The sequence below is a fragment of the Rhinolophus sinicus genome, linkage group LG05, assembly GCF_036562045.2.
Source record: "Rhinolophus sinicus isolate RSC01 linkage group LG05, ASM3656204v1, whole genome shotgun sequence".
In the NCBI taxonomy this organism is placed as follows: domain Eukaryota; kingdom Metazoa; phylum Chordata; class Mammalia; order Chiroptera; family Rhinolophidae; genus Rhinolophus; species Rhinolophus sinicus.
In genome coordinates this window covers 173066200-173089808 of record NC_133755.1, presented here as the reverse complement: position 1 = coordinate 173089808, position 23609 = coordinate 173066200, and the positions used below count along the sequence as shown (strand labels likewise).

Sequence of the window (23609 nt, the reverse complement as noted above, 5' to 3'; positions counted from 1 at the left end):
TGCTCCCTGGGGTCTCCTGAACCCCCATTTTCTCAAATAGTTCCCACAATCTAAATTTACTCTTTTCTTTGTCTTTAGTCCTGGCTCTTGGCTAAGTGTTAGTTATCCAAATAATATACATATTTGGGCTAAAATATTTTTTTAATCGATACTAATTGATTTTACTGATCTCAGGTAATTGCATATAAAACACACCCCAGAAGACTATTAGAGGGAATGGTGGGGATTTTAGACCAAGATGAAAGTGAGTGAAGGAGATATTCACTCACTTGTGAAGTGGAGCTTATACGAGGACCTTGCTGTGATAACATGCCTGAATTTTAGGCATGTGTCATGACTGTAACATGTCTATTCTTGCCTAAAATTTAGGGCAACTAGTGATTTTATTATAACTTTTTTTCACAAGGATGATTAATTTCTTCAGGAATAGAATTTTATTCTAACATTTGTAGAATAAAAAATCAGTTCAGGATTTCCCAGGAAATACAGTTTAAGCACTTTGACTCCATCATTGTTCCTGAGGGAAGTACAAGTCCTACTTATCCCGAAAATAATTATTATGAAGTTTTTGTTTATTAGATCTGAAGTATTTGTTTATATCTATAGTCACATAATATTATATTACGTGTAATTATACAAAGTCATGTTTTTTTGGTTTTCAGAGTATTTTCATGTACAATCTTGTTAAGTATTTATGAGATCTGTAGAATTGGAATTATTATAAATATCCTGATTTTACACTGAAGAAGTAGGTTCCAAGTGGTAAATGGACTTTTTCCTGGGTAACACAGCTATTAATTATGACGGCTATGAGTTGATTTCAGGCCTCTGCTTTTAAAAATCCCATCCTATTTCCATTATATTATATTCCATTTTTAAACACATAGTAGAACCATATACAATAACTATTCGATTAATAATTAGATATGTAAAATACTAACATCTACAATAACATGAAATGTTGTAATAAGATTGCATACCAACTTTTAGAATGACTTTTCAATTATGTACAATTTTTTCAAATTCTCTACTTAACCATTTAAACCTGAGTATATTCAGCTTAGATATTGTGGAGAAAAAAATAAAACTTCTTTAATTTAAAGTGCCTCTTTCTGCATTCCTACACACACACACACACACACACACACACAGCCAGTTGAAAGCATTTTTTTGTTTTCTATTTTTGCCAATAGTCTGATTTTATATGAATTGTTTAAAATGTATTGTGAAAATATATATTTCATATATTGTCTTATACCTGATTTGAATATTTGAAGACCTAGTATAAAATAGAAATTGATAATTAATCTTTCATAAAACATGTGAGAAATATTCACAGGTACTTAAGACAGAGAAAGCAATTTAAATTTGGCTGTAAATAAAAATTTCCTGATAAGGAGACTTGATAGTACTTCGATCTCACCCAAAGAAGCTATGGAGTTTCTTTTTCTGGGAATTTCTTTTTCATGTGGTTTGGATGTAATCCTGTGAGGTAATAAGACCATGCATTTAATAGCCCGAGGTGAACCTGTAATATTGTGAGACTGCAACGATTCATTTCCAGGTTTATTTATAGAATGTTATTTAGAAATTGCCAGAAAAGACACAGGATCTATGTTTTTCTTCTGTCAAAAAAAAAGGGCAATATTTTATTTTTTTAAGAGCTTAGCGAACAGTGTGCTGTCCTAACTAAAGTGGTAGTGAGAAAGCTGCCTGTGGGTGGAAACAGGAAACATTAGTGATAAATGCTGTGTTACGTTTTTCAGGTGCAGCTCAAAGTCTATTGATTCTAATTCGCACATTTTGTGCCTCAGCTATAGCTCCCCTCAGCTCTGCTTGGAGAGTTTTTTTTAGCTTCCATCCTGCTCATAAACACTGCCACCTCCTCCCTCCTCTCTCTTTACAAATGTTACAACACAATCAGAAATTTCCTCTTTTCTTTCCTTCCTGCATTTTCAGCAGGTTCCCTTGCGTCAGAAGCCGAGAAAGAAAACTCAAGGTAATTAGATCTCTTTTGTTTCTTTATCCCCTTTTTGTGCTTGTGAGTGTGGTTTTTCTCTTGGATACCTTCTTTAGAATCAGCTTTTTGTCTGTCTTAATGCTAATATCAGGAGGTGGACGGCAGATTAATTTTTGGTTATTTTTGGATTGATTTTTAAGAAATGACAGCGTGCTGTTCATTTGGATTAATCCCTCGTGGTATGTCAATAGAGCTTAGAAAACCTGGCACTGAATCGGAAAGTGGCTGTGTTTTTAGGTGGGCATTAACCCTTCTCCATCTATTGCATAACTCCTGCTATTATTGCTGAAAGGAGCTGTGTTAGTACAGTGATGTGCCTGCCAGCCTCAGCATTTTAATTTTTTTAAACTTACTCTTGTTGAATAATATTCTTAGACTAACATTTGCATATTAGTCTCACGGTTTCTTTGGTCATATCTTGTGCCTTCTAAACACCAAATGAATGTTTAAAAATAAAATAGATAAATTACTCTTTATTTGCATTTACTTTGCATAAATCTTGGTAAAAAAAAAAAATCCAACTCCCAGGAGGTAAATAATTAACAGTTACCTTTCACCCTGTCACATAAATCAGGGTCATATGTGACCTACCTTTTCATGTAATTGTTGCAGGTTTTTTCACAATGAGTCGGAGGAGGATATCATGTAAAGACTTGGGGCACGCTGACTGCCAAGGGTGGCTGTATAAGAAAAAAGAAAAAGGAACTTTCCTAAGCAACAAATGGAAAAAGTTCTGGGTTGTACTGAAGGGGTCATCGCTATATTGGTACAGCAATCAAATGGTGAGTCTACTCTCTTCCTCCCATCCCCAGCCTCCTTAGCCAAGGGGGGAGTAAAGATCCTTGCTGAGCAGGCGATTCCAATGGGAAAGCTCATTTTTGTTCCTGAGACTTGGAACAGAGCAATCAACAAATAAGTTCTAGAAATTGTTTCTGGTCCAATAGATATGTAGGTTATTCCACTGTATTTTATGAAATAAAAACCCATCCTTCTTGGCTAATCTTTGGTTGGAGAGGGGTGTCCCAATTTTATATCCTTATTAAAGGAGGCCTTCTGGGTCTATTAATGTTACTGTTCCATGAGTGAGTCTAATCATTGTTGGATTTCTGTGGATGGCACTAGATATGGGAACTCTACGTTGTTAAGATCTCTGCAAAAGAAGGGACTCAGCTTTAAGACCTACTAGGGGTGTAAATCGATTAGTCCACAGAAGATATTTCCATTCCTCCTCCTTTACTCATTTCTCTTCCTCTGACCTTCTTTTTTAGGTGGGTTGGTTTTAGGACCGCTAACTTGTGAGCCACCATCACTGCATTGGTGACTGTTGTTTGTTCCTTAGCATGTTCAGTAATGGCATTAAAACAACTGGTGATTGGATAACACTTACTAGGAGAGTTGTCTCATTTATCCTTTTGAGGCAGTACACTTCTGTGGTCTGCTTCACAGGCTAGTTTTCTATTGGAAAAGGGCTGGAAATAAAGTTATGGTTAGACGGTGTGTTGATCTTTCCTGGCTTTGTTAAATATCGAATGAGTAGAGTCTTCACATAGGAACTCTCTTCATTAACCTCCAAGTAGCCAGTTGTGATCTCAGAAGAGCTTGAGTTTCTCTTTGGGGGTGAATTGAAGATTAGCAACGGATGTCCTTTGATCAATTAAGGGAAAGTTGCTTAGGAATTATCCATAAGACAGAAAAATTTTTTATAAGGCACCATTCTTTTAAAATGACTTGTGTGTGCATATTGCTCAAGCAACAGAACTGTAGAGCCTGTAAACTTATAAATGTAAAATAGTGATGTGTATAGTTTGTGGGCAAAATTTTTCATTGCTAAATTTACATTTGCTCGTTACTGATTCACTGGCACCCGTCCTGTAAAGATTTGGTTAAGCTGGACCCAAATCCAGTTCCAGTGCTTTGGAATAAGCATTCTCCTGTGCTTCTGTCAACACTACAAAATTCTTCATCAAGTTCCATAAAAACATATTTCCTTAAGCCTTTCATGAGTGTTAACAACTTTATCAGAGATTTGGGAGGTTCAGAAGAAAGAATTATGTTGGAGGGTGTGCAGTCTTCCACCATCTCCTTTTTCTCTTTTCTTCTGCTCTCCTGGATATGTCCATCTTGTCTTGTGTGGAATAGTTTTACCCAAATTGAAGAAAACTGGGCCTGGGATCTCACCTTTTATCCAGGGGTTTCCTAAACAAGTATAGCTTCCTTCTTAAGGACAATTAAGGTTAATATAAATTTCAGCCTCTTGTTTCACATTATTTTAGGCTCTTGCTTTTAGCTGGTTGTGGCAAGTGGATAGTCTGTAATTTTTAAATAAAATTAGTGGACTTATTGATTTACCTTTTAAGAGCTCCCTAGGAATTTCCTGAGGCTGTTGGAAGGGTTGCATGTTGAGGGAGCACGGCCCATTTGTGGGAAATAACAAAGCTCAGATGTAAACAGCACGTTAATTTTTTCATTCAGTCAAAGTATTCAGCAAATCTATCCTCAGTGCTGTCCTTCTCTTCATAGAATTTAAAGGAAGCCCTCTCTGAGCCACACATAGTCAACAGATTTGGTTAATTTGGCTTCATCAGCTCATTTGGCTTAAGCTTCTCTTAGAGAAGCAATGAATTACTATTTTGGGCGTTCGGAATCTCGTGCTTCCACAGGGAGCAGCAGTGTTGACTGAGACTAGATTAGAAAGAGGAAAAGGAGAGAACATCAGACACGCGTAGGCATCCTTGCCCTCCCTTGCAAATGTATAAGGCAACATTCAGGTAGCAAACCATGCACCTGAATAGAGTTGGGTTAGCAACATTGAATGGAGAATAAATTTAGTGTTATCTCACCATTGAATTATCCTATTAAACTAATGTAACAGAAGGACCCTTCCAACCCCCAAATTCTATGACTCTGTGTTATAGAGGAATTCTCTCTCTCTCTCTCTCTCTCCACACACACACACACACACACACACACACACACACACACCCTGATATGTTAATTACATGTTTGTCATGGGGGAAAAGAGGCTGCTCAATGAATACTTAATTAACAGTCATAGTCCTGCTATCTGTGTGAATGTCAGCTATGAAATAAAAGCCAAACACATACCTTCAAGCTAAGAACATTTATTTCCTTTCTGCCACTCAGAAATTCAGATTCAACAAAGTAGCTCTCAAGGAACCTAAGTCCAATGAGGAAACTTCTTATTCTCCCTTCCCTAGTCCCTATTCTTTCTTATGTGGCCTGATGCTCAGAGGTAATGGGACCCACAGCATTATAGCAAAAGCCACTTCTTATTCCATACCTAATATGTGCAAAAGGGTAGTCTGGGTCAGACATGCTATCTTCTGCTTCTCAAAAACACACTTTGAGGTAGTAATTGTCACCATGTTTTGAAAGTTGGGAAGACTGAGACTCAGGGAGATTGTACATTGTTCCAAGTGACACAAGTAGTAAGTGGGAGAAAACAGATCAACTTCAGTCCTTTGATTCCTCAGCCCAGGATTGTCGCCATATGCCACCCTTACTGCATGCGGGGCCCAGAATAAATGGCATGATTAGATCACTCTGTTTTTTGCCTGCGATAGGGTTCTGAGAGAACAACTCCATAAATGAAGTTTAGGGTAATTCTCTCGAGAAAGTATAAGTGATCTCATGAGATCCCTTTGCTTGTCTCTACTATTCCCTGACACTGCCTGAGGAGACCACCTCTCTTAGCGTTTTTTTTTGTCATTATTACTATGAGCCAGTAATTAACTCATGGTGTACCTTCTTCTTTCATGATGCCTGGCTGCTTCAAACAGTACTACCCAGATTTCCTTGAGAAAGGTCAAGTCCAGACACTCAGTCTTCATTTTTCACACCTCATATTAAGTACTTAGAATGTGATACAGCACACAGGAATGCATGCCAAGTCTTACAAAAGCAGATTCAAGTTGAACAGCTAGAAAAATTCAGGCTGTTTAAAATCCTGGGTTTGAAATCCACACAATTGTTTTTTTGTACCCCTGGGATAAAGTACAAATTCATTTCCTGGCTTGTGAGAATCTCTTGACCTATGTCTCTCTTACTTCCCCAATCTCCCCACCTCCAACCAAGCTTCCACTATAGAACTTCTTTTAGTTCCTGGTTAGCATTGTCCATGGTCGCTCTTTCTTTAAGCCTTTGCATGTGCTGTTTCTCTGCTCAGAAAACGCTTCATCTCCATGCCCTAAAGTCTTTATTGCCACCCAGTCACATCACATTTGAGTTCAAATAGCTCCCCTTCTAGGTGGTCTTACTTTATCCTCTGACTTAAATTGGGCAGCCTCCGTCTGCTCCCATAGTCGTCTATAATTTTCTTCATATTATACTTACCTTTCTCCTTTCTATGCGTTTGTTAGACTTTCTGTTTTCTATTAATTGATAATAATCTCTGTAGGGCAGGACCACAGGTATATTTTTAGCAACTTGCCCAAGGTCTGACACTTACTAGGCACTTGATTAATATTTGTGGATTTCGTTAATAAATGAGATTTAGGAATCATCAGCATTTACATTACACATAAGAACTCTTGAGAAATGGGATGGTGAATAAGGACTACTTTTGATGGAAAATAATTTCCCAGGAGAAGATTTCCTTTTCTATTCTTAAAAATAGATACAGGAAAAGGTGTAATTTGAGATTTGCTAGAAGGGCTCCATACACCCCAAATAGGTCCCACACAGCTGCTTCCCATTTTGCTATCTTCTCATTTTATCAGATTCTTTGTACCATGGCCTTTGGCTGAAAACAAGGGTCTATTGATCAAGATCACTAGGCTGGGGCAGAAATGTTGAAAGTGAGATGGAAGGTTTACTGGGGAAAGTCCCTCCACTGCAGCATTTCACCTGGATAACAGGCACAGCTGGAGATGAACATTTTGGGATTAATATCTTCTCTCTGGTGAAGAAGCAGCAAAGTTCTGAATTGTTGTCTTCCTTCAGGCATGTCACTGTGAAATGGTGACGAGACAAGTGGGAGGTAAGGGACATATCTTGGGCTGAACGTGAGGGAGTTCCGCCACAGTGACTCTTTCTACCCAGGAAGGTGTGTTTGCCCCTTTTGTCATCTCCAAAGCTGCATGATTTCCTTGGTTAAAGAGGCCAGCCTTTTTTACTAAATAAACAGTTCTTACCAATCAAAACACATTATTCCTGTAGTTTGAAGCGAATATAGAAAGCCTTCAGAAAGAAAATTCTCGAGATTAGCCCTGGAAGGCAGTTTTATTGGGGGTGGGGTGGGGTACGGGGTAGAGGGGTGGGTATTCTAGTCTGGGGACAAATGTGCATAAAGAAATGAAAATGCAAATGAGCCATGCCAACCCACCATACCAGGCCTTATATTGAATTCTCATAATAACCTAGCAAGATTGGTTTTATTATTCCCAGTTTTCAAGGCAGTTTACTGAATCTCAGGGAATTTAAGTAACTTGTTCAAGTTCACATAAGGAGTAAATGGCAGAGCTGTGATTAAAAACATGATCTACCAGTGACAAAACCAGGCTCTTTCCCCTGGGCTACGTGGTGTCCCCATTTAAAGGTGAGCCAGAGCTAGCAAGTGAGGGCCTCAAATGTACAGTGCAGTAATATGGATTTGATCCAGTTAGGGGGTAGGGAGCCACTTGCATAACCGCGAATCAGAAGATGATCTAATGAAATTGGCATGTGAAAATATTAACCTCGCAGTAATTAATGGGCTATATTGGAGAAGGAAGGAGCTTTCGGAAGGCCAGTTAGGTAAGGGTGACAAATGCAGGCACTGAGTCATGAACTACTGGACTAGAGTGGAATCAGTGAAAATTTGGGACATACTACACAAAAGGAAAGAATGAAGTATATTGAATGCTTGGATATGGGACAGAAAACATTTGAGGATAAACCAAGAATGAGTCCCAGTTTTGGAGCCTGCAGTAACCGGTAAAATGATATGAACAAATTGGGGGAGGAAGAGTTTGTGGCTAAAAATGTGGAATTTCATTTATACTCTTTGTCATTTGCTTTTTTGATTTATTTTAGTTTTGTGTAAAGTTACTGGAAACTTGTGTTGTTTAGTAGTTAAGCAATCATTAGTCAATGCCATTTGTGCTGTTGCATCAAAGGTCCTAGTGAGCCTTGGGACCTCTGGGCCTCCTATAGAAAAGGTGAATCACCCAACCTGTTATTTCATAAAAACTTTTGGTAAACTAATGAGGTTTGTTGGTAAATACCTGGTATAACACATATTATGCAGACTTTCCAGTTTTCTGAGCATCCAACCTGACTGCCCAAATGTGATCGTGTTTTTCCCTTACAGTCTGAATGGTTCCACGTGTCTGTGGGGTCAAGTGACTGTGTCTCTGTCATATGTTTTTGGTACTTTAGCTGCATGTGCACATTAGGTGAATTCCAGAGGAACGTAGATTTGGAAGCAATTTTTCATGGAATGAGTTTTATAAGGGTCTCTACAGCAAAGATCAAATCAGTTTTCAGGTTAGGCAGAATTAACCTTTGCAGAAAATGATACTGAAAGCAAGAATTTATCTTTTCATGAAACAATTGTTCTGAAAGTTTCAGTAAATATAGAGTGCCTTTATTTCAGTATAAGTAAAGAATGGGTTAATTCTCTCTTGGAAAGAGATATTGAAGTCTTCTGTACCTTTCATTAGTGATCACCTATTAGCATCAGTTTTGAAAAACGTCTGAGTGAGTTTACCATAGACTGAAAAAAAATGTCTATAGGAATTTATGAATACTTCAATCAGAGCTTATGATATTCTTTTTTTTTTAACCCATTACACTGTAAATACACGAGGGAATATTCTTTACTTCTTTGGTTTAAACTGTGTCTCTAGAGCTTAGAATTAGTAGGCATAGAGTAGGCACCAGTATTTTTTGAGCTAATTACTTATTATGTTAATTAATTTTCAATTAGTTATATAAATCAATTAATCAAAGCATGATTGAGAACCTGACATATTCCCAGAGTTCTACCAAAATGAGATGCTTTATGAATTATGGGCTTTTAATTTATTTGAGTTCCATATTTATTGTTTTAGCCAAGAATCGACTTCTGAGTGTATACCAAAAAAATTCGAATATTTAAAAATGTTTCTTCAGAGAAGACAATGCAAACCAATTATGTAAAATCCATGAACTCTTTGCCAACATATGATCCTAGAGTTCGTATTGGAAAGGAGAATGAAAAGGTACAATATTGATAGGGCAAAATGTGATGTTTCAGCTGTTGTCAGCAAGCAGCTCACCTGAAGATAATGACTGATGGATGAAAGGGGTAAACCTGATTGCTTAGGAACCACTTGACTGAGGTCTTTTTGAATACTGTTACTTCCCTCATTATCATATCTTATAAAAGATCTTTCAAATGGATGTTAGGTTTAATCTATTTATTGTCTATGATGCTATCACTGTGTCCTAATATTTACTTTCTTCGGTAAGTCCCAGAATGTACAGAAGGTGCCAAAAAATGTGCATATTTTACGAAAGGAAAACTGTATTAAAATTGTCATACTCAATATATACTGATAACAAAAGATGAATAAAGTCACGTTTGACTTCTACAATTACAAGTGGTTACCATCAGTGTCCAGATACTTCTGATTACAGCAAACTACTGCTTCAGCAATGTTGACCAAAGTATCCACTTGTATACATTTTTTGGGTATCCCTGGTATTTCTAAAATAATAGTTTCCCACTGGGTTTTATGGTCAGACTGTAGTTGAGGCAGGTGGTTTTTAATAATTTTTAATTGCTTAGTTGATGTAATGTGGCAACAGTTGCTTATGCGGCCAATACTATTTCCCTTTACATTCTTTCCAAACTTTTCAAACTCAATTGTGAAACACCAAGACTATGAAATCCCTTGGGGTTTTCTCTTGTCCTCCGGAGGCAGTGATGTGCGCCGGCACTACTGCTTGGATGAGGATGCCCGAGGTAATGCATAGGTTGGGCTGTCTCATAGGACAGTCCCCTTAGCGCCCAGCACTGACTAAAATGCCTACTCAGCACTGTCCTCCCATCTCTGGGGGGCAGTCCATGCTGCTTAGGCTGGTGTTTCCACTTCTATTCTACTTTATCTTTCCTTGGTAGAATCCATCTTCTTGCTTCTTGAAAGTTTAAATTAATTTTTAAAATGCTTTAAAATATTATACAACAATATGGGTTCATTTAGAAAAATTAGAAAATGCAATTAAGCAAAATTTAAAAAAAGGACAGACAGGGAGGCAAACATACAGAAAAAAATGAATTCAAGATCATTTACTTTTTTAAATGAACCACGATCCTGTCACCTCAATGTGATCATTGTAAATATTTTGTTGTTTGTGTTTCCAAACTTTTTTCTGTTTCCCAATGATAAAATGATACTATCTGTAATATTGTAACTGATTTTCTCACTAAGAATACATTACAAACATATTTCCCTGTCAATATGTATATATCCACAACATCATTTCAAATGGCTATATTACCCATGGATGCAGCATAGTATATTTAACCATCCAGAGAATTTATAATCAGAAGTGCCTTTTATTCTAAAGTCTTTCAAAAATAGCTCACAGGAAATAGAATGCACAAGTACACATATATTAACTTAAATATAGAGCGGTGCATATTTAACTTACATTATGCGTATGTGTAAATAGGTGTGTAATATAACTATTACTATATGTGTATAAATATTAATACATGTGTATCAATAGATTGATATGTGTGTATGCATATGTGTATGTATGTGTATGTATATATAATTTAGTCATTCTTTTAAGCAAGCAGGCAGGAAGGTGGATTTTGCCAGCATGGTATAAGAGAGAAATGCTACCTGGATTCTAGTCTCGTACTTTCTTTTGAAGTCGTGTACCCCTATGTCAGTGATATAACTCTCTATGCATCCATTTTCTTTCAAGTACACTTTGACTAAGAACATTATCTCTACAGAATTTGGAGCGACTTTGAGAAGATCACATGCATCTTAAAACACTATAAAAAAATCAAAGGAATACATACAAAGAAAGGCAATTTTGTATATGCTTTAGGTGAAATGTGCTTACATAATACTGTGATTTTGGGGTGCAGAAGAATTGTGCTAAGGCTTTTCAGATGCCAGAAATGGTTTCTTTTGGCAACAGTGGCCTGTCCTGTGCTAGAGATTCTAAACTTTGCTGACTGACCCTGTGTAAAGGATGCTTTTAAGGCCTAAAACAGGGGAATGAGCTAGAAGGTCCCAGGGGATTTTTCAGTGTGGTAGTTCCTAACCTGGAGGAAGAGGTCAGGTGATTCACGATTTAGTGATGAAGGCTGTGTGCACACTTCCCAATCAATAGCATGAGAAGTGGCCCATGGGATGAGCTGAACTTTTGGTTCGATTTGAGGATTTTCCCGAGAAGTCATTATTTGAAGATTTATCATCCCTCTGAAGCAAGCTCTTTTAAGGGCCAAAAGCCCAGCTGCTTCTACAGACAAGCTAACTGATAAATTCATCTGTCATCATGCTGCTGTGTTTAGTCTCCCAGAGAGCATGTTTCAGGAACATTTCAGAAGGAAGCGATGCAGGGAAGAATTAAAAAAAGAAAAGAAAAGTTGAACATTTTTTGAAGAAGTCAGAATTTAGGAGAATCTGTTTGAAACAATGTCTTCAAAAAAGACACCAGGAAATGACGTAGAAGCTATCCCTGGGTGCAGAATCAGGAGGACAGGTTGTACCTTGATCACTTAACACCTCAGACAAAAAAACCACCCCCTCTCTGGGCCTTCCTCCTTATCTGTTAAACAACTGTGAACAGATAGCCATGACTCGTAAAACAGATGGTGCTCATTAACAGCACGTTAACCACTATTTTCATACTTTGAAGCTTATGCAACTTATTGTGGCAAATGCGTTTTCATCTTTTGAGGGCAAATCATGAATTTTGGAGTAGTAGCCTTAAAACTTTTTAAAATTTATTTTTTATTTAAAAAATTGTGGTGAAATACACATAACATGAAAGTTCCCACTTCTAAGGGTACAGTTCAGTGGCATTAAGTACATTCACATTATTGTGCTACCATCTCTAGAATTCTTCATTTTACAGAACTGAAACTCTGCACTCAAACAATCACTCTCCATTCCTCCTTTGCTCAGCCCCAGCAACCCCACTTCTACTTTCTGTATCATAAATTTGGCTACTCTAGGTTCTTCATATAAGTGGAATCACACAGTATTTGTCCTTTGGTGACTGGCTTATTTCACTTAGCATAATGTCTTCTAGGTTCATTCATGTGATAACAAGTGTCAGCATTTCCTTTTTGAGGCTGAATATTTTCCGTTGTGTGTATATACTGCATTTTGTTTATCCACTCATATCTTTTGGGTTGTGTCTACCTCTTGGTTGTTGTAAATAATGTTGCTATAAACATGGGTGCACAAGTATCTCTTTGAGACCCAGCTTTCAATTTTTTTGGCTTTGTATTTCGAAGTGGAATTACTGGATCATATAATTCTATTTTTTTTTTTTTTAGTTTATGTACAAATGTATTTGACCAAAATATAGAAAAGGTGATACTATTACATATGATACAGCAGCAAGAATCTAAAGGAAAAGTGTGGGCTCTATTCAATTGCACAATTTGCTAGTGTATCTCCTGGGTAGTGTGATGCATAATAAACAGGAGAGAGAGACAGAGAGGAGTCAGATAAGCTAGAAGCAGGGTGATTTTTAGTCAGAACTGTAAACTGGAGTTGGCCCCCCAACACTGCTGGGGAATATGGAATGTTTCAGCTCTTGAGATGTTAACCGAGAAAGCAAGAACATAACAAAGCCAAAATGTGCAGCCCTGTCTACAAAATCCAGTTTAATCAGGAGACTCCTGGTCTTTTATTAACTTAGTCTTGAAGAAGGAATTAAAGTCCTAGATATGTAAATCTTCAATTTATTGTTCCCTAAAGTACAGAGGAGATGAAGTTAGGCCAGTTCCTTTATCTCTGCTGCCAGAGAGGCCCCTTCTGACCAATATTTATTAATAGAAAAATGCTCTTGCTCAATAATTGATGGTGAACAATCTTTTTGATATAGCTCCCGTGAACAGGACTAAATTCTACCATATTCATTCCTGCTGAGTAGATGGCCTCTTATCAGAGTATTATGACTATTTCCCCAGCACTCTCATGCTGCTTGCGCAGAAGATGTTTGTGCTGCATGGTAGAATGTGGAAAAAAGCCAGGGTGATTAGGTTAATCTATCTGTGGTTTCTGACTTCCCACAATAGCACCGCCCCGCTTTTGCTCTGGATGGAAAGGCCCCACCCATTTTAATGTGATAGTCTGTGGCCTCCTGTAGTGTGGCCACTGGTGGCTCAGAGGTTCTATTCTTCAACCTTTTAAATTGACCAGTGACTAGATATTTGAGTCTGTGTTTTGAAAGTGTGGAGTTGTCTAATCTCCCAGGAACCAAATGCCCTCAGTCTTAAGAGACTATGTTCAATAGGAAACACCCTGTCTACCTTAGACATAAATGCAATTTAAGGGTTAAAATAGAGCTGAAAAAGCTGGTGCCAATTGAAAAGAAAAAAGGAAGGAATTAAATTTAACTGGTGCTCACAGCTTCTCTGATACAAAATATTTGGTCACGTATTCATAATTTGCTTGACATTTCCAGCAAAGTGCAGATGCAGTAACAAAAGAAACTTCTTACGAGAGAAGAGAAAGACAGGGAGGTCTGGAGCTTCTGTTGGAACAGCTCTTCTGTTTTGGTTATAGACTGTGAAGTTCATTTAGTTTCTGATGTAAACTCACATTCTCTTCCAGTCTCTGATCCAGTGTCTGATGTAAGTTCACATTCTCTTCCTTGGCCTGGGCAAGTTTTTCTCCCAGGTCATCAATTGTCTTTTCCAGTTTTGCAATCCTTCTCTCTGCAAATTTCAGCACGGGTCTCACCCTCTTTCAGTTTGTCAGACAGAAGTTTAAGTTCTTCTTCATATTTATCCTTTTCAGAATACTTTTCAGAGGCCGCCTCCAGCGACTTCAGGTTGTTAGTGACATTCTTGAGTTCTTCCAGGTCACCACATTTTAGATTAGACACCTCGGGCACACTCCTCCACCCTTTCCAGCTCGCTCCCCAAGCTCCAACTTACCAGCTACCTCCTCCTATGTGCAGTCTGCCTTCTCTGCAATGTGCTTGGCCTCTGAGCTGCAACTCCTGGATCTCCATCTTCTCATCTTTCATGGCCCGGTTTTCTATCACCTTCATTCCTCTCTTGCTCTCATTGGCAGACTTTTCTGCTTCCTCCAGCTTCTGCAGGGCCATGGCCAGTCGTTCTTGGGTCCCGTCCAACTCCTTCTCAAAGAGCTGAATGCGCCGATTGAGAGCTGCCACATCCCTGTTAGCTTTCTTGCGCAGCTGGCGCTGGCGGTCCAGCTCCCACTGCAGGCCCTGCAAGCGGACCTCCGCGTCGTCTGCCTGCTGCTGCAGTGCCTGGGTTGCGCTCTGGGCTGGGCCAGACACAGGCTCCAGGGAGAGCTGCAGCAGCCGCCCATGTAATTCCAGTATTTTTAATTATTTGAACTGTCATACTGCTTTCCATAGTGGCTGCACCATTTTACCTTCCCACCAGCTGTACATAGGGGTTCCGATTTTTCCATATCCTCACCAACACTTGTTATTTTCTGGTTCTATTTGTTTGTTTTTGTTTGTTTTGATAGCTATTCTAATGGGTGTGCGGTAGTATGTCATTGTGGTTTTGATTTAATTTCCCTAATGATTATTGACCATGAGCATCTTTTCATGTGTTCTTTGGTCATTTGTACATCTTCTTAGGAGACAGGTCTTTTTCTGTTTTTGAATCAAGTTATTAGTTTTGCCTTGGTTGAGTAGCATCTTAATAGCACTCATGAAACTCATAAAAATACTTTGAAGAGATTGAAAGCTCCTGAAGAATGGGAAGATGTAATATACTTTGAAGACAAAGTTATACTGACTAACTGTGATTTTAAAAGAACTAACCTTATTCTTCATTTCTCATAGATTTCTAATATTGAAATTAAATGCACCCGAGTTTTACTTTTCTTAAATGGGTTTCCTTTATTTATTCTCCCTGTGTTCCTGCTCTAACCATGGACAGTAGATGAAACTTTTCAGGTAGAATGAGATGTAATCTATTCTGTAATAGTGAGATTTAATCAACTTTCTTATTCATTTAAAACTTTTCCTTCCTATTTAGTGCTTTCTTCCTTATTATTATTATTTTTTTGACCATGTTCCTGAAGAGACCCACCCTATGTAGGTAAAAATTATCTCTCAGGTTTAAGGCTCCTAAAAGAACAGGTAAGAGATAAAGTTGGACAGGGTAAGATCATGAATGGCTTTGCATTCTAAGGATTTTATATTACAGAGAACAGTAACACAAAATGCATTTACATTGTAAAGCTTCCATCTTAATTGTTGTTGAAAATGATATTTCAGAAGCAATGACTATCTTTGTATGTCAGACTACCAGGAAGTTCACTAGTAACTTAATTTTATTTACAATATGATTCCACAGGGAGAGAATGGAAGAATGGCTAGGTAGGAGAGCTGATTTACAAATCATAAAGTAAGATGCCAGTTACTTCTTGGTCACCACTTCAATATGACCTAAAATACTAGGGAGGTAGTCATCTCTGGGTGATTTTTAGGAGGAAATAATGAAGAAGGTTTAGGGTACCAACCAACTGGGCTATTCATGAATAGGAACCATGAGTAGAAACATTTTCTTAGAGTGGAATGGCCTCTTGGTTTAGGTTTCTCAGAAGCAGACCCTCGGAAGAGGATTTGGGTGCCAGTAGTTTCTTTGGGAAGTGATACTGGAAATACTTGGAAATGGAATGGGGAAGTGAAAAAGGGTAGAAAGTTAGCTAAGAAAGGTCTCCCTACCAAGCCAATTCTGACTGTGGGTAACAAGCTTGATTCTGCTGGGGAACTCTAAGAGCCTGTAAAAAGTATACACCTCAGAGTTTTCTTCCCAAGGGCAGGGGAACAGGAGTATGTATACACCAGGTCCCATTGGTTGTTGCTTGAGGACTGATCCTGGGGACAATCATTCTTGAGCACCTCCGCACAGGTGGGGAAGTGGAATGTGGTAGCCACGGAAGCACTTCCACAGAGAGACAGTGCTGTTGGTAGGAAGTGTCGCTAGTGTTCCCTGGGTGGTCAGGCCTAGGGGATGTGGCTGAGTCACCAGCAGCGCCTACTTCAAGTGGTCTGCTTCCTTCCGAGCCTTTTTTCTCTCGCCCTGGTCGGGGCCTCAGCATCCTCAGGACTATCATAATTATCACAATCAGCACTCTCAGTCCGTTTTTATCATTTATTCCAGGAATCTGCATGTTCTGTAGGCAGTTGGGCTTTTCTGTTTATTAGTCAAAAATGCAGACCAAATGTTCTCTGTGTAGAATATCTATTTCTAGGCATTTGTGAGAAGAAAGTGTCTTTCAGTCAAAGTCTCATTACATGCACAGAGTAATGTTAGATAAACCCAAATGCAATAATATTTTAATAAAAACATACCTTAGATCATATAAGAAGGATACACCGTGTTTCCCCGAAAATAAGACTGGGTCTTATATTAATTTTTGCTCGAAGAGACACATTAGGGCGTATTTTCAAGGGATGTCTTATTTTTTCATGCACAACAATCTACATTTATTCAAATACAGTCATGTCATCTTCTGGAACATCGTCGTAATGTACTAAATTCGTCCATCTGGCTGACGATCTTAACTGGGGCTTAGTTTTGGGGTAGGTCTTATTTTTGGGGAAACACGGTAGTAAGCTTGCTAGCATTATTGTCCTCCAGATAACTTAAAGTATTTTCTCCAGTGATTAATCTGATGTAAAGAAGTCAGGGAAGGTTGAGATACACAGCTATTCAAGGGCTCAGTTGACAGTGGACAGAGTAAAAACCTTATGACTTCACCTTTGTCTTTCTGGATCATTCCCTCTCTTTTGTTTTCATTCCTTTTCCCAGTTCTTATCAGTTAATGAAATAATCAAATCTTAACTTTGTTTTATAGCTTTAACAATTTTATAGGATCACGTACATCTACGTTAACTCTAGTTAGCCTCAAGACGCTGGTTATATCTCCTTTTCCACTGTGTGGACACTGACTTGGGAGGTTCAGTGCTCTGCTTCAGATCACACGGTAGGTGGGTTGCATCAAGATATTCTGATACCAAATCCAGGGTTCTTTCTTCTGTGCCATCCATTGGCTACAGAGTCTCTTCTCCTATTTTAGCTCCTGGTTGAGACTAAAGTTCTTCAGTCACACGTTTCGCATTATTTAACTGATTTCTGGGTTCTGGTCCAAGTTTTATCACTTTACTCATCCACATAACTTTCCTATTTATAACACCAATCTAGTTTGCTGTCTGGGTCAGAAACTGATCAGTTTCGTACATTCTGGCACTTGAATATGATTAATTTTCCTCTGACAGGTAAGATAGTACTATGTGCGTGGCCTATGCTTAGTTCTCAAATGTTAGCCGTTTTTAGATATTAGTCAAGATTACTCTATTTCTTAAAAGGACTTTGGGCATTCTCACTGCACGTCTGCTTCTGACATCTAGAAGCAAAACAAGACATTGTTTTCTTGCTACCCTTGCAGTGTGTGTACAGCCCAGAGTTGGTAAGTTCAGCTCCATGCTCTCTGCCCAGGCAATTCTTGCAGAATGTAGATTGCCTTGATGTGTAATCCTTATGTTTCCTTTTCTGGAAGGAAGAGGGAGATGAGGGGCTCATCAGAACAAAGCAGTGTGTTGATCTCTAGTGTATAGAGAGGAAGAGGGAATCTTTAAGTCCATGCAGATTTTTTTCTTTTGAGGGGGAAGAACTACTAAAACTATGTAAAAATAATAATGACAATATCACTACTGAAAGTCCTTAGGCTTTATTCCACTAAATACTTATAGTCAACATTCTGTGCTCTAAGGTCTCTTGGAGTCATTAGCAGTGGTGTGGGGTTATGTCACCATGCTTACATTCATCTAGGTTCATATGTTTTTTAGAAGTTGCTTTGTGTGTGTGTGTGTGTGTGTGTGTGTGTGTGTTTAGTATAAATAATTCACCCAGTCCCAAAGTCAACACTGTGTAACAAGTTACAGCCAGATAAGTCTTGCTTTCATCCCTATTCCTCCACCTTCTTTCCTCTCTCTTTTTATGTTTGTTTTTGTTTTTATTTTTCTGTTGTTTTTTTTTTACAGATATAGACGCGTAAGTATACTGAGGCATATCCTATTTCTTTTTTATTACACAATTTTAGCATACTACATCTATTGTATCTATCTTATTTTTTCTCTTACTATGTCCTAGAGATTACTCTATATCTATACATGTCTTTTTTGTGTAGTTATTAATTGCATGTGGATGCCACAGTTTATTCAACAGTCCCCTGATGATAGGCAGTTGGATTCTACCCAGTTTTTTCTTGTTGCAAATAATGTTTCAGTGCACATATCATTGCACATAATAATAATTAGGACAAATCATAGAAGTGGGCCTTCTGGGTCAAAGGGTACACACATTGTTGCTAGTTACTACCCTGTTTCCTTACATTGGGTTGCATTTTGCAGTGTCTGACAGGGACTGTTTCTCTGTAGAACTAGAACTTTAACAATTAACTTTATTCTTTTGTTCCATCTCAGTTTATTTTAGGCTTGTAATTTAGAGACTGTAATTCAAATTTCTCTAGTGGTCAGAGGTCTGTGTGTACCAGTGACCACAGTTTTTTCAAATTTAATGACAACAGGTGACATAAAAATGGGCAGCTTCGCCTAGAGCTTGGACTTTGTCTGTTTCCCACGTATGGGTGGTTTCAGGGCAGAAGCAAGCAAACCATGGACTTATTTGGAGAAATGGAGTTTGCAGTTTCTCCTGATTCCGATATCCAGTGGGTGACTTCACTTCAATTTATTTAAAGTAATTCCAAAAATGTTAAATTCATATTCACACATAAACACAAAAGCATCTTACATGAAAACTTATATATTTTTTAAAACTATGTTTTCCTCTGAAATTTAATAAGATCCTATTCATTTGAAGACCTGTGATTTGTTTAATAACAGGTTTGGAGAGGAAATGCTACCATGAAAATCCATATAGATTCTCAGTTGCATTTTGATTTCAGAATTATTAAAGAAAAAATCAGTTTCTTAGAATCAAGGAAATATGGTTCCACTGAGAATAGAGAGATAATTATATTTTTATTTTTAACCATGAAATACATTATGATTTCCTCTGTTATACTTCATTTGTTGCTGGTTTGGTCTTCTTTGACCTACTTAGCCTCTGGAATATATGCATCACTTATTTTTCTTGGTCTGCCCTTCTACCTTTCTGACATATATAGATACTTACAAAGTAATTTTGTCTATTTTCAAGGTTATCTGTAGTGTGAAAAAGTCCAACTTTATTGATGGCAATGAACACTTATTTTGGTACTTAAATACTGAAAATTTGATGCTTGATTATAATTAATTAAAAAATTGTGTCTGAAGTGTGATATAGTCTGTATAAAATATTTTTGCCCCTAAAATTCATGTAGTCCAAAATTGAAGCCAGAATTCAGCTTAAACCATAGACTATACGAAATATTAAACGAATTTTGCATCTAAAATGTGACCAAGTCATACTGAATCATAGGCGGGATCATCAGAGACTTCCATATTTACCTTCGTTCAAGTCTCACTGATAGCGAAACGGGAGGGATTTCACTCATAGTTTTTTATTCCCCAAACTTTTCCTGCATCTCATGTTTATAAAAACAACTTTATTGAAATATATTTTATGTGTCATAAAATTCACCCGATTCAAATTTACAATTTAATATATTTTTGTAAATTTACTGAGTGATGAAACCATCATAATAAATCAGTTTTAAATCATTTTCATCATATCAATGAAACCCTTAATGCCCATTTACAATTAAACTTCATTCCTACCCCCAATTCCAGACAACCACCATTCTACTTTTTGTTTCCGTAGATCTCCCTTTTCTCTACAATTCGTATAAAGGAATCATACATTAATGTATGTTTCTTGTATCTGACTTTCACTTAGCATAGAGTTTTCAAGGTTATTCATATTTTAGCACATGTCCATAGTTTACTAAATAATATTCCATTGTATGAATATACCACTCTATTTATTTGCCAGCTGAGGGATATTTAGATTATCTCCAGTTTTGGGCTATTATGAATAATGTTGCTATAATATTTGTATCCAAATCTTTGTGTAGATGTAGCTGTCATTTCTCTTGGGTAGGTACCTAGGAGTGGAATTGCTAGGTTGTATGGTAATTATATGTTTACATTTTTTAGGAACTGTCAAGTTGTTTTCCAAAGTGGTTCCTGCATCACATTTTAGTACTTATTGCCATTTAGCACTTTATAGTCCGAGGTAAAAAACAATGTTCCTTATTATTCATTCATTCATAAAACTCATTTCTTTATTTCATATCTATTGAACACTTACCTTGTCCCAGGTATTTTTGCTATAACTATAAATGACAATAGTATTTCCTTCAAGGTGCTCATAGTCTATTGGAAAAACAGACAAATAATCAGATAAACAAATACATTAAGAGAAGTATGTAAGTGAAGCCCACACCTGGCGCTGGGTACCAAAGGAGGGCACCTATTCCAGTCTCAGAGTAACAGGGACAAAGTTTTGAAGGTCACACCTGAGTCGGTTCCTGGAGCCCTATCTAGGGGAATGAAGTAGGAAGTACATTATGAACCTAGGAGCAAAAGGCAATCTTCTCTGCTCGTGGTCAGAAACCTTTTATCCTGATCAGCTTTACTGTTTTCCATAGCCGTTGTTACCTATAACACACTGTGCAACGTCTGTATTTATGTGTTGAGCTATTGTCTCTTTTCTCCTTCAGAGTAAAAATCTCTGTCTGTTTTGTTCACTATACTATGTATCCCAACTATCTCACACAGTGCCTGGCACAAAGAAACTAGTCAGATATATTTGTTGACTAAATGAATGTGTAACACTAAACCGTTTTGATAAAAATGTGTATTTAATGCTGCCTAATGACAGCAACTGCAGGTGAGACTCCACTGACACAGATAAAAGCAGAATCGCTAGGAAAAGCGGATGGATTGATTGATGAGGAGGAACACCTCTGAGATTGTAGAACATCCTACCATAAAGTATAAGGCTTTGTCTCACTTCAGGATTTAAGACTAGACTTGGTAAGGCAAGTTTGCATAGTGGCGAAAAAATGGTTTGGTACCTCTGGCAAGAGAACACACTTTTTTATGACCTTAGGATACAGAAGAAGTTTGCAGATACCAATGCAGAACTTTCAAGTAACTTTTCAGAAAGTTAGGAATCCTTGAGGAGGAAAGAAACTATTGGAGAAAGTTCTTTTGATGAACAGAGCACGGAACAAGGGATCTGAGGGGAGTAGGAGGAGGGGAAGGAGGAGGAAGAGAAGTATCATTCTATCTTTTTTGAAGCATTTTTGCAAGTCAAATAAGCAAGGACAATTTTTGACATCGTTACCTGTGATTTTGAGTATTGCTTGAATGTCTTCATCACAGTGGAAAACTGCCTTTGCTTATGAAGGAAAGGGAGATTTACTGGGGAAACACTAACGTGTCTGTTACTCAAATTTATTTAGGCTCTTAGTTGAAGGAATCTCAGCCATTTCTGTTATGCAGAAACAGAATGCACCCAAGTGAAGATTTGTGACATATCTTTTACATGGATTTATTTTTAAGTAAATAAAAAGTATTAGTAAAGGCATATATTTATGTTTCATTTTTTGATTGATTTTTGTATTCTAATTTTAGATGGGCTTTTTGTACTGAAAAGAAATTGTCTAGAGGCTGATAATGCTATAAATTGGGTGTCAATTCTAATTCAGCTCAATGGAAGTGTTTTCATTCTTTTGTTTATTTTCGGTTGAGTAGGAGCAAGGACACTGGAGGAGATGGAATTGTGTAGTTAAGCAGGACATGATCATGAAGTGCATTTTTTTAATACTCTGCTAAGGCAAGCAGACTTTATCCAAAGGCAATTGGGAACCATGCAATATTTTAATGAGAGAAGTAATGTGAAGAATGGAGTAAAGATTTGCTGTTACTGTGATTTGGACACTAAATTGGAGGAAAAGACAGAATTAGAGAGAGGGAAAATGGCTTCAGAGACTTTTTCAGTAATTCAGGTGGACGTTAACGGTGATATGAAGGAAGTGGTAGGTAATGGATGGATTGAAGAGCTGCGACAGAGGTAGCAATGATAAAACTTAGTGATTACCTACACAGATGCTAAGGAGATGGAAGAGGCAAAAATGTCTTCCATATGTAGTTCCTTTTATGACAATTGGAAAGAAGTGATACCATTTATTGAAGTAAAGAACAGGAGAAAGAGGAAGAGGCATTTTAGGAAGTAAGATGATAAGTTTAGTTTTGGATATGTCTTTCTTAAGGAGTGTGTTAATCACCTTGGGCTACTATAAGAAAATACCAAAGATTGGATAGCTTAAAGAACAAACATTTCTTGCTTACTGTTTTGAAGGCAAGTAAGGCCAAGATCAAAGACAGATTCGGTGTCTGATGAAGGCTTTCTTTCTGGTTTGTAAACAGCTGCCTTTTTGCCATATCCTTGCATGGAGGTGAGAGAGGGTCTCTGGTCTCTTCTTCTTACAAAGGCACTAATCTCACCATGCAGGCTCCACCTGAATGACATCATCTTAACCTAACTACTTCCCAAAGGCTGCACCTCCAAATACTATCACCCTAGGGATTAGGGTTTCAGCATATGAGTTTTGGGGCAATACAAACATTCAGTCCATAACAAGGAGCCCATGGAATACCTATGTGAATAGGTACACTAGGCAGTTGGATCCCTGAGACAGGATCCCTAGGGTTGAATCCCAGTTTGAAGTACAGATTTTGGATGTGTGTGTACAATGGTGATCCAGGCAGCCATGGGAGTATGTGGGGTCCTCCATGTAGAGTATTGGCATGAGAAGAGAACAGGAGTGTGGTCAGAGATCTGGGGAACACTGACATTTAAGAAACAGACAGGAGAAGATGACCCCATGAAAGAGAGCAAGGAGTAGTTAGAACAGAAGGAGATCAGCAGGAATGTGTTGTTAGAAAAGCAAGACTTGAGACATTTCAAGATGGAGGGAGTGGACTATAGTATCAGTTACCAGAGCTCAATTAAGCGAGGGCTCAAAAGATGGGACTTAGCAACACAGAGACCACTGGGTTCATGGTAACTACCACTTCTGCGGACCAGTGGGCGTGGACATGGATGGATGGAGGAAGTAGAAACAAATGGTGAATATAGATTATTTTTTTCATCCTAATATAATTAAAGAAATTGATATAAAAACACCTTAGCCTGACATATTTGCCCCCTTCCCCCCAGGTCAATTCACATAAGATTAACCACGTCAAAGTGAGCAATTCAGCGGCATTTAGTGTTGTGCAGCCACCACCGATGTCTAGTTCCAAAACATTTTCATCACACCAAAAGGAAAACCCATATGCATTAAGCAGTTGCTCCCCATTTCCCACTATACCAAGCCCCTGGCGACCACTAACCTGT

General features: G+C 37.9%; 1 protein-coding gene and 1 pseudogene across 7 annotated transcripts in view; one reads left to right on the top strand and one right to left on the bottom strand.

The window, feature by feature from the left end:
- Positions 1-23609, top strand: part of IPCEF1 (interaction protein for cytohesin exchange factors 1) — a 151427-nt gene that overhangs the window by 77137 nt on the left and 50681 nt on the right. For 4 of the 7 annotated variants that reach the window (XM_019749258.2, XM_019749257.2, XM_019749255.2 and 1 more), the window contains 2 exons: positions 1960-1999; positions 2633-2802. In XM_019749258.2, the coding sequence (XP_019604817.2) occupies positions 1960-1999; positions 2633-2802 (210 nt within the window). The remainder of the gene's footprint in view (positions 1-1959; positions 2000-2632; positions 2803-23609) is intronic. The other 3 variants (XM_074333724.1, XM_074333722.1, XM_019749256.2) reach the window with 1 other exon arrangement.
- Positions 13762-22661, bottom strand: LOC109456784 (tropomyosin; annotated as a pseudogene).